The following is an 11928-nucleotide window of genomic DNA, read 5'->3' on the forward strand; positions in this document are numbered from 1 at the left end:
CAACTGCCACGCCCCCGCCCTGGCGCAAGACCAACGACGCCCACGTGGCCCCCATCCCCTTCCCCCCCTTGCCCATCACCCGCTCAGCCAGCCAATAAGAGAGCAACGAATGGCACTACCCGCCCCGCCTTCGCCAATCGCCTGGCTTGCCAGACAGATTTGGAGGAGAGGAAGACGACGGCCGGAAGGGAAGGAGCTGTGGGTGTGGGAGACCCCGCTGCTCTGGCATACCCTCCCTTCCCCCGACCTTCCTCCCGCTCTTGGGTCTCCGGACCATTGTACAGCCTATTGGCGCCTGCAGTGGGCGGGCTGTGGCTCCCCTATGGGCCAATGTAGCGAAGCTCTGCCTGGCGACTGAAACTGAGGAGGCAGACCAGTGATGTCATTACTGTAGCCCACCAATGGGGAAGTCGCCCGCGGAGGGGCGGGCTTCTAGGCCTCCCCAACCCCCGCGCGTGTGCGCGCTGGCCAGAAGGGAAGTCGCGAGCACGGCGGTGAGCGGGAGCTGCGGAGCTCCACCCTCTTCCCCACCCCCCACCCCCGACTATATATAAAGGGCCAGAGCGGAGCTCGGCGGCGCCATTTCGCGCTGGAGCTGAGCGGCCTGTAGACTGGGGGAGGAGGATCGGGCCCACAGCTACTGGGGCGGCAAATCTCAGGAGTTCGCCATTACAATCCACATCCATCCGTTCGGAGATGTCCCTTGGCCTGGCCTGGGACCAACCTTGGCGAGTACTGCAGACCCCGTAGAGACCTTCCGAGCTACCCTTTCTTGGGCCCCGCCCAATACGCCGGGCCTGTCTGCCGCGCTATCCCGCCCCCTCCTCCGCCCTTAAGAGGAGATCAAAGATGGAGGCGTCGGCGCTGTAATCTGCACTCTCCGTGTCTATCCGTTGCCATCCGACTCCAGAACCGGCTCTTAGCCGCTGTGGTCATCCCTAGCAGAAAGTAAGAAACTGGGACAAGCTGCATCAGGTCGTATTTAATCGGCAGTGGTAGGAATCTGGGCTCCGCTGCCGGCTCCGAAGACGCTCCCGCTCCGACCCCTGGCTCGTTCGCCCTGACGCTGGGCCGCCGCCATTTTCTAACCGGCCGCCGCCTGAGCAGCGCGCCGTGGCGCTGAGGCCTCCCCCAGGTGCTGCGGAGAGCGCCGTGCATTGGTGCCCGAACGTCCGGGGGCGGGGGGAGCTCCCCGGGGGGGCCGAGAACAGCCGGCCCCCCCTCCTGGGTTATGCGGGGCACGGCCGGACTGGGGCAGAGGGGACCCGAGGCCACCTGGACTTGCTGCGGCTAAGGACGGTGCAGAGCCCCGGACAGCCAGGATGCTGCAGAACGTGACCCCCCACAGCAAGTACGTCCTCCTCGGGGGTTGAACTGTTGTATCTGGAGCCGCGCAGTTAGGCTTTGGCGGGGTGGGGGCGGGAGGGGATACTTTGTAGAGAGACGGCTGCACGCTGTTTTATGGCAGCGGGGCTGACCCAGTTCGTGGCTCAGAAGCATGGGGTGAAAGAATTGGGATTTTTGTGTTTTTTCCCCCGGGTGCATGCTGTCTGCTCTAAAGAGTCCTGCTTGTGGGGGTGTGGTGGGGATGAGTTGCTTCAGTGGCACATTGACAGGTGGGAGTTGGGAGTCAGCTGGTTCTTAATGGTTCCTGTGCATTGGCCGAGATCCTAACTGGTTCAGTGTAAGGCTCTGGCATCTTGGGTTGTGTAGGGTTGCCATGGTGATGGTGCTGTGGGAACAGGCAGTGGGACTTGTTGGGTATGTTGGGGTAGGTAGGATTACAATAATTTTCTTTAAGTGAAATAGTTTACTGTGGTGATTTCCTTGTACACATCCTTTCCTTCCCAATAAAGGTTCAAAATCATGGGGTGTTCTTTCTTCTTGATTTACTTTGGTGGGTCTAAAATACAGTTGGATTAAGTAATTCTCAGAGAGAAGGGTGGAATAAAGGGCTGCATCACTGGTCCAGCTGGGTTCTCAACAGTTAAAGTCAACAAGCATTATATAGGTACCTACCATGTCCCAGGCACTGTGTTAAATTCTGAAGATAAAAAGTCTCAACAAGTTCACAATCTGATTGGGAAGATAACATTCAAATAGCTGTTTACAAACAAGATATTTTACAGCTAAAATAGGAAATAAGAAAAAATACTAATAGGGGAGCCATTTTCACCTATTGTCTCACTCTGGACTAAATTAGGATATACCAATATTAACTCAGCTGTTGACCAACTTTTGTTCCCAAAAGAGATGGAGTCTGTGTCATACCCTTACAGTTAGTGTTTTTGGAAGCAGTAATTGAAGAGAAAATTTTGCTGACCTTGTCTTTATTTTGGCCTTGTAAACCTTTTGTTGGGGTCATTGAAGTTTATGCTGCTTGGCTGCAGCTAGAGTAACAAACACAATGAAAGCATTTGATTCTGAGCTACTTTTTCTTAAGTGTTTGGTCTTCACCACCACCACCTGTGGAAAGATGAACTTTGCACTTCAAGTTCCTTTCCCCAGCAAGAGTGACAAACGTTACAAATTTTCTTTTAGGACTCTGCCTTTTTATCTCATGAGGCTTTGTTCTCAAGGGCTCTGGGCCTGAATCCAAGTAATCATATTACCATCAAATCAAATGAGAATATTTGTAAAGCCCTTAATGTACAGTGCTTGGTGTATATAGTAGGCACTATATAAATGCATGTTCCCCTTTTCCCGGGACCATAGCAGCTTTATTATCCCAAAATGGGAATAAGCCATTGGTCTCTATCAGTTTTAGGGTCCCAACGCTGAAATCCTGTTGCTTTCACACCCAGAATTGAAAAATGCATGTACCATTCCCTTCACTCATTCACTTCATTCCCTTTTCTCCTTCAGGCTCCCTGGGGAGGGGAATGCAGGCCTTTTGGGCCTGGGCCCTGAGGCAGCAGCCCCAGGGAAGCGGATTCGGAAGCCTTCTCTGTTGTATGAGGGATTTGAGAGCCCAACCATGGCCTCAGTGCCTGCTTTGCATCTTCCCCCTGCCAATCCACCGCCCCCTGAAGTGTCTAATCCCAAGAAGCCAGGTCGGGTCACTAACCAGTTGCAGTACTTACACAAGGTGGTGATGAAGGCCCTGTGGAAGCATCAGTTTGCCTGGCCGTTCCGGCAGCCAGTAGATGCCGTCAAACTGGGCCTGCCGGTGAGTAGAGGGTACCTGGGATGAGGGGAAAGTGGGACAAAGTGGGGAGGATAATTACGTATGAATGGGGGGAATATTAGAGCAGGTGCTGCGGCCCCCAAGGGTATCTTAATAATTCCCCATGATAGGAAGACATTTCTCCCAAAATCTATTGTTTGGGATCAGTTCAGATCCTTCTATGCCTTAGAGTACTTCTCTTTCCCTTTGATCATCCCAGCATATCTTCTCACATGTCCCTCCCTAACTTATTATGACCTGGCTCCCTTTTGCAGATTCCTGTCTGGGGTTGGGAGAGGACCACGGTGGCTAATATCCTTAGCTTCTTCCTACCCCTCATGCTGCCCACGGAATAGCCAGCCCCAGAGGTAATGTCACAGACCTCCCAGAAAGGGATGGGAATAGAGGGTGGTTAGGGGAGAGACAGGAAACTCCATGGAAGTAGAAACCTCATTGTGATTATTAGTACCATTTTTCAAATCCCAACTTTTCTCCTTGTAGTTTTGGGGGTGGGGGCCGCAGTTTGGGGATAGGGCCTATGAGCCCTTTAAAGCCTAGGGTGTGAGTGTGATTAGAGAAAGGTGAGAAGTGAGGATGGATTTAATTCTGGAGTGTGGTCTTTCTTCCCTTAGGATTATCACAAGATCATCAAGCAGCCCATGGACATGGGAACCATCAAACGACGCTTGGAAAACAATTATTATTGGTTGGCCTCTGAGTGTATGCAGGATTTCAATACCATGTTCACCAACTGCTACATCTACAACAAGGTGGGCCCACATCCATTGATGTGTATGTATACATCACCAGATAGTGTCAGCCCCACTCTTGGCTGACCTGGGAAGTTATTGCTACCAGCTAGCTTTGCATTACCAGGAAAGTTGAAGGAGTATGGGTAAACCCTCACATTGCGAGCAGGGGTTTGCTCTCTTCCTTTCCTGCCCCCTCTCAAGATGTCCTTCATGTTCTCATTCCTCCTTAATTCATGAAAATCCTGATTTTATAAAACTTAACTCCCAAGATAAGGTACCTGGATTCTGGCACACCATAGTAATGAGACTAAAATCATTTAGTGTAGCCCCTTCTAACAATGAAGAAAGAGGCCCAGAAAAGTGAAGTGCCCCACCCAGGGCCTCTGTTTACTGGGACCCAGGTCTAAACTACATAATGCTTTCTCCTGCCTTTTTTTTTTTTAAACATGTAATATCAGTGAACTCAGAATGGCCTCTTCAGAGTAGTGGCTAATACTTTCAATTTGCATGAATGGGAATATTGATACTAGGCAGTCTTTTACAGTGAAGGAAAATTTCTCCTGTAAGTTGCCCCACGATTTATTATGGTTTTGGTAATATGCATTTTGTCCTTCTATGTTTTAATGGAATTACCTTAACTAAGTGACAAGGGAAGCATCTGGGGATCTTAAATAATTCTCTAGACCTGGGAGCTCTTTCTAAGGAGGGAAATTTTATTCCCCCTAGCAATTAATTGAATTGTTGGTCTTTTCCCCAATAGCCCACAGATGACATCGTACTGATGGCACAGACACTAGAAAAGATCTTTTTGCAGAAGGTGGCACTGATGCCATCTGAAGAACAGGAACTGGTGGTGACCATTCCTAAGAATAGCCACAAGAAGGGGGCAAAACTGGCAGGTAACACAGATTGGTGCTTTGGGGTAGAAAGAGGTTTGGGCTTCCAGAACAGAATGAGCCCCAGCTTCACTGACAGGGGTGCAACAGGGTCCAAGAATAAGATCTCATCTATTGCCTTTTTTTTTATCCACCAGCACTTCAGAGCAGCCTCACCAATGCCCACCAGGTGCCTGCTGTCTCTTCTTTGTCTCACACACCTTTGTATTCCCCATCACCTGAGATTCCCACCACTGTCCTGAACATTCCCCATGGCTCAGTCATCTCTTCTCCACTTCTCAAATCTCTGCACTCTGCTGGCACTCCTTTGCTGGCAGTCTCTGCAGCACCTACTGCTCAGCCACTCACCAAGGTGAGATCCTACAGATTTCTTACTGGGAGTAGAGTAGTGCGCTGCAGGAATATCCAGCCTACATCTGATTTGTCTTCTTTTTTTCTGCAGAAGAAGGGGGTGAAGCGGAAAGCAGACACCACCACGCCTACGCCAACAGCTATCCTGGCTCCTGGTTCCCCAGCCAGTCCCCCTGGGGGTGGTCCAGAGCCAAAAGCAGCCCGGCTGCCCCCCACACGCCGGGAAAGTGGCCGTCCCATCAAACCCCCACGAAAGGACTTGCCAGACTCCCAGCAGCAGCACCAGAGCTCCAAGAAAGGGAAGCTCTCAGAGCAACTGAAACACTGCAATGGCATCTTAAAAGAGCTACTTTCCAAAAAACATGCTGCTTATGCCTGGCCTTTCTATAAGCCCGTGGATGCTTCAGCTCTTGGCCTGCATGACTACCATGACATTATTAAGCACCCCATGGACCTCAGTACTGTCAAGGTACTTACTTTAGGGGGAGTGATTTGGAATACTCAACTTAGAGATCTTTGGCTCAATCTCAACAATTAGGTTTTTATGTCTCCATCCCCTTTCCAGAAACTTAGGAAAGCATAAAGAGTATAGGAATTTGTGTTTTTATGACAAGTATCCTGTGATCTGAAACATTATCAGTTTAATCCTTGGTTTTAAGGGAGAACTACCCTTTTTGCTAATATTGCAGTGTATGCTTTGGTTGAAAGAAGTAGAGGAATGGTGTAACAGAGATAATTAGGTCTCTGTGCAAGTTTTCTTTCTGGCCACAAATGTGACAGCCCTCAGCCAGCTTAGTAGGTCCTTGTGGCTTCAAACTTAAATATGGCTGCGGACCTAATGATCTTACAGAAAATCTTTGTCTTGAGGGTGAAACTACTCTTACTATATTGTGTCTGTGGTACGGAGCTGTGGCGTTTTGAGCAGGAGGAAACATTATTTCTTCCCTGAGTTAAAATTCTAGGTATTCTTTGATACCGTTTTTCTTACCATAGCGAAAGATGGAGAACAGAGATTACCGGGATGCTCAAGAGTTTGCAGCTGATGTGCGGCTTATGTTTTCTAACTGTTACAAGTATAATCCTCCTGATCATGATGTCGTTGCCATGGCACGAAAGCTACAGGTAAGGTGGGGAGTCGGGAATCAGATGAGGGTAAACGTGGGTAGACAAGAGAGTTGGCATTTTCTTTTATGCAGAGGGAATGTGATCATGGTTAATGGATGGGTTCAAGGAGATGAAGGTGCTCACCTACCCCCTTACTAGGGTATGTTTATCTTTGTCTCCAGGATGTGTTTGAGTTCCGATACGCCAAGATGCCTGATGAGCCTTTGGAGCCAGGACCCTTACCTGCCTCAACTGTTCTACCACCTGGCTTGGCTAAATCATCTTCTGAGTCCTCCAGTGAAGAGAGTAGTAGTGAAAGTTCCTCAGAGGAGGAGGAAGAGGAGGAGGAGGAGGAAGAAGAAGAAACCGAAAGCTCTGACTCAGAGGAAGAGAGGGCCAACAGGCTGGCTGAACTCCAGGAACAGGTATTGTGCATCCTTATCAGTTTTTGTGTTTTCCCTGTTATATTCTTGTGACGCAAGAGATGTATTCCCTTTTTTTGATCCCACCCTAATACTAATCAGTCTAGTAATGATTTTCTTCCCTTGCATCTTTTTTTTTTCCTCCCATCAGCTTCGGGCAGTACATGAACAATTGGCTGCCCTATCCCAGGGGCCAATTTCCAAACCTAAACGAAAACGAGAAAAAAAGGAAAAGAAAAAGAAGCGAAAGGCAGAAAAGCATCGGGGGCGAGCAGGAATGGATGAGGACGACAAGGGTCCCCGGCTGCCTCGCCCACCACCACCCAAAAAATCCTCCAAGAAGGCAGGTGGTGGCAGTGGCGGTCCCGGGACAGCAGGGCCTCCCGGATTTGGTCTTTCTGGAAGTGGTACCACCAGGTGAGGTCTAAAGTAGGAAATTAATGATCAGTTGGGATTCAGAGTGAAGCACTGTAGTATAGTATCTTTGTGGTTGTGGCTGCATGTTCATATGTCTCTGTCTCATCTATTTCTCAAATACATCCCATGCCGCTATCCTCAAAGTAGTGGGCTTTTGTTTTGGGGGTAATAGGAACTGGGTTGCTCATGGAAGGGTGAATTGTAAAGTGCAGTTCTCTTGCTGGCATTAATGTGCTTTGCTCCTTCTTTCACTCTCTAGGCCCCCCAAGAAGGCAATGAAGACAGCTCCACCACCACCAACTGCTGCCTATGATTCGGAGGAAGAGGAGGAGAGTCGGCCAATGAGTTATGATGAGAAAAGACAGTTGAGCCTGGATATCAATAAATTACCTGGAGAGAAGCTAGGCCGTGTGGTCCACATCATCCAGGCCCGAGAGCCCTCTCTCCGTGACTCAAACCCTGAGGAGATTGAGATTGATTTTGAAACTCTCAAACCATCCACACTTCGAGAACTTGAGCGCTATGTTCTTTCCTGTTTGCGCAAGAAGCCAAGGAAACCCTATAGTGAGTGTGTGGCAGAGATATTACTGAATACTATGGTCTGAGAAGGGCTACTGGTGAGGGTACTTTTGGTCTATTGGGTTGGTTACTTGTGTCTGCTGGAAAATGAGCCAAGTTACATAGGAAGAAGGGTGTGAAGGGGCCTGACATTTAACTTCTTGTTCTGTCTCTAGCTATCAAAAAGCCAGTGGGTAAGACGAAGGAGGAACTGGCTCTAGAAAAGAAACGAGAGCTTGAGAAGCGACTACAGGACGTGAGTGGTCAACTCAATTCTACCAAGAAGCCCCCCAAGAAGGGTGAGTTAGGAGCCCAAGCAGAGGGAAATGAGTTTCGTGTGTTGAGACTGACGCTCCCCTACTTCAGATTCTACTAACATCTCCACTGGGCTCACTCTCGTTTTTTTACTTTTCTTAATACAGCAAGTGAGAAAGTGGAGTCAGCACAGCAGGTAGCAGTGTCACGCCTCAGTGCCTCAAGTTCCAGCTCAGACTCCAGTTCATCATCTTCCTCATCTTCCTCTTCTGATACCAGTGACTCCGACTCAGGCTAAGGGGCCAGTCAGCAATGGGGCAGGAGGCTCTGCAGGACCGGATTCCCCTAGCCCTCTCCAGAGGTTCCCTCTTTTGGATCCCCCCTCACCCCATTTCCCCTGTATGGGAGAGCTGGCTCTGCAAGGTGGGGAGGGATACATGGACAGTTACCCCTTGAGGGACTCAAGGGACAGGAGGAGGGGATTCTCCTTGGGCTTGAAGCTCCCCACTTAAAATAGACTGAAGTGGGGGGTGGAGGGGTCTTGGGTAGGTATAAGGTTGGGCTAAAGCCTGAGGCCACAACTACCAGCTGCCCACTCCCCTCCAAGGGCCCTGTTTTCTGAAGTTGTTTGTTTTAATTTATTTTAAATTGCGCAGGGTTGGGGGAGGTGGGGCTGGGGGTGGGTCCCCCTAGACTGGGGAGGGAAGGAGGGGAGCTTTTTTGTTTTTGTTTTTTACGTTGACTTTTTTTTTCTACCTATCCCTACATCCCCGCTCTGTTGTGGCCCGTGGGGGTCACACCTTCTCTGTCTCCCCAGGAGGCCATTGGAGCTAAACCCTCTCCTTTTCTCGTGTGTCTGTTGATTCTAACTTGTAAATAAAGAAAATACTATTCAGGTTGAAATCGTGCTGTCTGCGCTTGTGTCTCCCCACTCCTATATTCGTCTGTGTAGGTAAATGTCTTTGGGTAATTTGTGTAAAAGGTGTCTGGAGTAAAAAGAGTTAAAAGAAACTTGGCTTTATTTCTTGGATTAAGAACAATAGGGATGTTAGTCACAAGCTTTAAAGTATCACTTAAGAGTGAATGTGAAAGATTTATCTCATTCACCTTTTATGGTTGAGGTGTAGTTAAAGGGAATCCGCCAACATTATAGATCTGTATTAGTTGTCAACAAGTTTAGGATTTTAACCTAGGTCTTTTTAAACTCTGGCAGTGTAAAATATACCTCATTAAGTAGAAGTAGTATCGATTATTTCCAACCATGTCACTTCCATTTTTTGCTGAAAACCTTTGGAAAATCATGAGGATTATAGAGTGAGATCTATTGATTGCCAAGCCCATGGGATTGTGGGGTAGGGTTGGTGAGGAACTAATATATGTGAAAATAGACATGAATCCTCTGGCAAAAATGCAGCAGGGAATAGCTGTTGGCAGGATTCAAGAAGAAGGGAGTGATCAGATCTCAATTTTCTTGACCACTATTTTGTCCCCTTGACTTGTCCCTGAAATCCAGCTTTTGGGGTGTGTTGTGTACAGTTTTTGACTCAGGAAAATACCAAGCTAACAGCCAGCATGGTTCAGGTTGTAGACTAGTTTTGGAGCAAGCAAGGCTGGACCCTGAAGCTCTGAAGGAGAAAGGATAGTTCTAAAATGACACCACGCATTCTGATGGACTGCCATGGTGGCTACCAAGATTCTCATTTTAAAGATAGTAAACTCAAGTGACAACTGATAAGCATGCAGTGTCAGGTCAGAAATGAGCTACACCACAGGTGCAGAGGATTGAAGACAACACCAGCCAGTTTAAAATGCAGGGATATGATGTGAGCATTGGTTTTCCTGGACTACTAACACATTTCATTGTAGGTTTTTGTATTTTGAGGAGGGAGTCAATGAAGGTAATGAGAATAGTTTACAAATGCATATAAGAAAATTATTTTTCAAATGAGCCAGCAGGGCAGACCCTATTCCCCAGTCTTCTAAGTTTTTTATTCATTCAGATCAGTTGCATACTATCATTCCCTGTGCCGGGCTAGAGGGTGTCAGAATAGTGTGTAAGGTAGTAGTAGGAATATGAGAAGTCTCTAGTCTCTTAAAATACTGTAATCTGGTAGAAATGGTAAACATTCCAATGTGTTCTAAGTACATGAAAAAGTACCGGCAGGGGCTATAAAACTGCCTACCCATGCACCCAGTAATACCATTTCTAGGTCTGTATCCCAAAGAGATCACAAAAATGGGAAAAGGACTCACATGAACAAAAATATTTATAGTAGCTCTTTGTGGTGGCCAAGATTAAGAAATTGAGGGAATGCCCATCAATTGGAAATGACTGAACAAGTTGTAATGGAATACATTTCCATAAGAAATGATGAGCAGGCAGACTTCAAAAAAACTGCAGACATGAACCGATTATGAGTGAAGTGAGCAGAACCAGGAGAACGTTGTACATCATAACAGTCACATTGTGCAATGATTAACTTTCATAGACTTACCTCTTTTCAGCAATGCAATGAGCTGACAACCCCAAAAGACTCATGGAAAATGCTATCTACACCCAGAGAACTACGGATGCTCTCTTTTTTGTTTCTTTTTTCTCAATGGTTCCTCCCATTTGTTCTAATTCTTCTTTACAATATGACTAATGAGAAAATATGTTTAATATGAATGTAGCCTATTTCAGATTGTATGCCCTCTTGAGGGGGAAGGCAAAGAACATTTAGAACTCAAAATCTTATGGAAGTGAATGTTGAAAAATAGTTTTTTAAATGTTAAAACTAAAAATGAATAAGCTTTTAGAAAATAAAGTGAAGAGATTGGATTAGATAATCTCAGAAAGCACTTTTTAAGTTTTTAAATTTATTTTTAGTTTTCAATATTCACTTTCATAACATTTTGAGTTTTGAATTTTCTCCCTCAACTACTCCTCCCGCCTCCCCAAGACAGCATGCAATCTGATATAGGCTCTACTTATACATTCATATTAAACATTTTCACATTAGTCATGATGTAAAGAAGAATTGGAACTAATGGAAGGAACCACTAGAAAGAAGAAACAAAACAATGAAAGAAAAGGAAAGGAAGTAGTATGCTTCTATCAGCATTCAGACCCAATAGGTCTTTCTCTGGATGTGGATAGCATTTCCCATCATGAGTCTTTTGAAGTTGTCTTAGATCCTTCCATTGCAGATCACTTCACTTTGCATCAGTTCTTGTAAATCCAGGTTTTTCCAAAATCTGCCTACTCATCATTTCTTAAAGCACAACAGTATTTCATTACCTTAATATACTATAACTTGTTCAAGCATTCCCCAATTGATGGATGTTCCCTCAATTTCCAATTCTTTTGCCACCACAGAAAGAGCTGCTATAAATATATTTGTACATGTGAGTCCTTTTCTTGCTTTTATGATCTCTTTGGGATACAGACCCAGAAGTGGTATTGTAGGATCAAAGGGTGTGCACAATTTTATTTATGATACCTTTTAGCAGGATGTAGTTTCTTTTCTTGCTTCTTTTAATTAGATTTATTTTTGCTTTTGCTTTGTCTGAAATCAGGATTGCTACCTCTACTTTTTTTACTTCAGCTGAAGCATAATATATTCTGCTCCAGCCTTTTGCCTTTACTCTGTGTGTATCCCTCTGCTTCATATGTTTCTTGTAAACAACATACTGTAGGATTATCCACTCTGTTATCTACTTTTGTTTTATGAAAGAGTTCATCCCGTTCACATTCACAGTTATGAACCACCTGTGTTTTTCTCTCCATTCTATTTTCCCCTGCGTTTATGCTTTTCACTCTATTTTCTCCCTTTCAATTTCTCTCCTCACTAGTTTTGCTTTCAGTCACCACCTCCCTCAGTCTGCCCTCCCTTCTGTCAGTTCCCTCCTTTTTCTTCCGCTTTACCCTTACTATTTCTTCCCTCCCTTTGATATACCACCTCCCTTTTATTTCCCCTTTCCCCTCCTGCTTCTTATAGGGTAAGTCAGATTTCTATACCTGATTA

The 11928-nt window shown here is 46.4% G+C and overlaps 1 protein-coding gene across 2 annotated transcripts; it reads left to right on the top strand.

The window, feature by feature from the left end:
- The first annotated feature begins 1215 nt into the window (after positions 1-1215).
- On the top strand, positions 1216-8824 carry BRD2 (bromodomain containing 2). 2 transcript variants are annotated; one of them, XM_072641713.1, is made up of 13 exons: positions 1216-1351; positions 2866-3169; positions 3442-3534; positions 3799-3936; positions 4679-4817; positions 4952-5166; positions 5257-5634; positions 6159-6287; positions 6452-6694; positions 6843-7108; positions 7368-7672; positions 7843-7965; positions 8089-8824. In XM_072641713.1, the coding sequence occupies exons 4-13, from the start codon at positions 3826-3828 to the stop codon at positions 8217-8219; spliced, it is 2040 nt and encodes a 679-aa protein (XP_072497814.1). In that variant the 5' UTR covers positions 1216-1351; positions 2866-3169; positions 3442-3534; positions 3799-3825; the 3' UTR covers positions 8220-8824. The 2 variants fall into 2 exon arrangements, with proteins under 2 accessions (XP_072497814.1, XP_072497813.1); XM_072641712.1 differs by lacking the exon at positions 3442-3534 and having other exon boundaries at positions 1222-1351.
- Positions 8825-11928: the final 3104 nt, after the last annotated feature.

The sequence above is a fragment of the Notamacropus eugenii genome, chromosome 2 (genome assembly GCF_028372415.1).
Source record: "Notamacropus eugenii isolate mMacEug1 chromosome 2, mMacEug1.pri_v2, whole genome shotgun sequence".
Lineage (NCBI taxonomy): Eukaryota > Metazoa > Chordata > Mammalia > Diprotodontia > Macropodidae > Notamacropus > Notamacropus eugenii.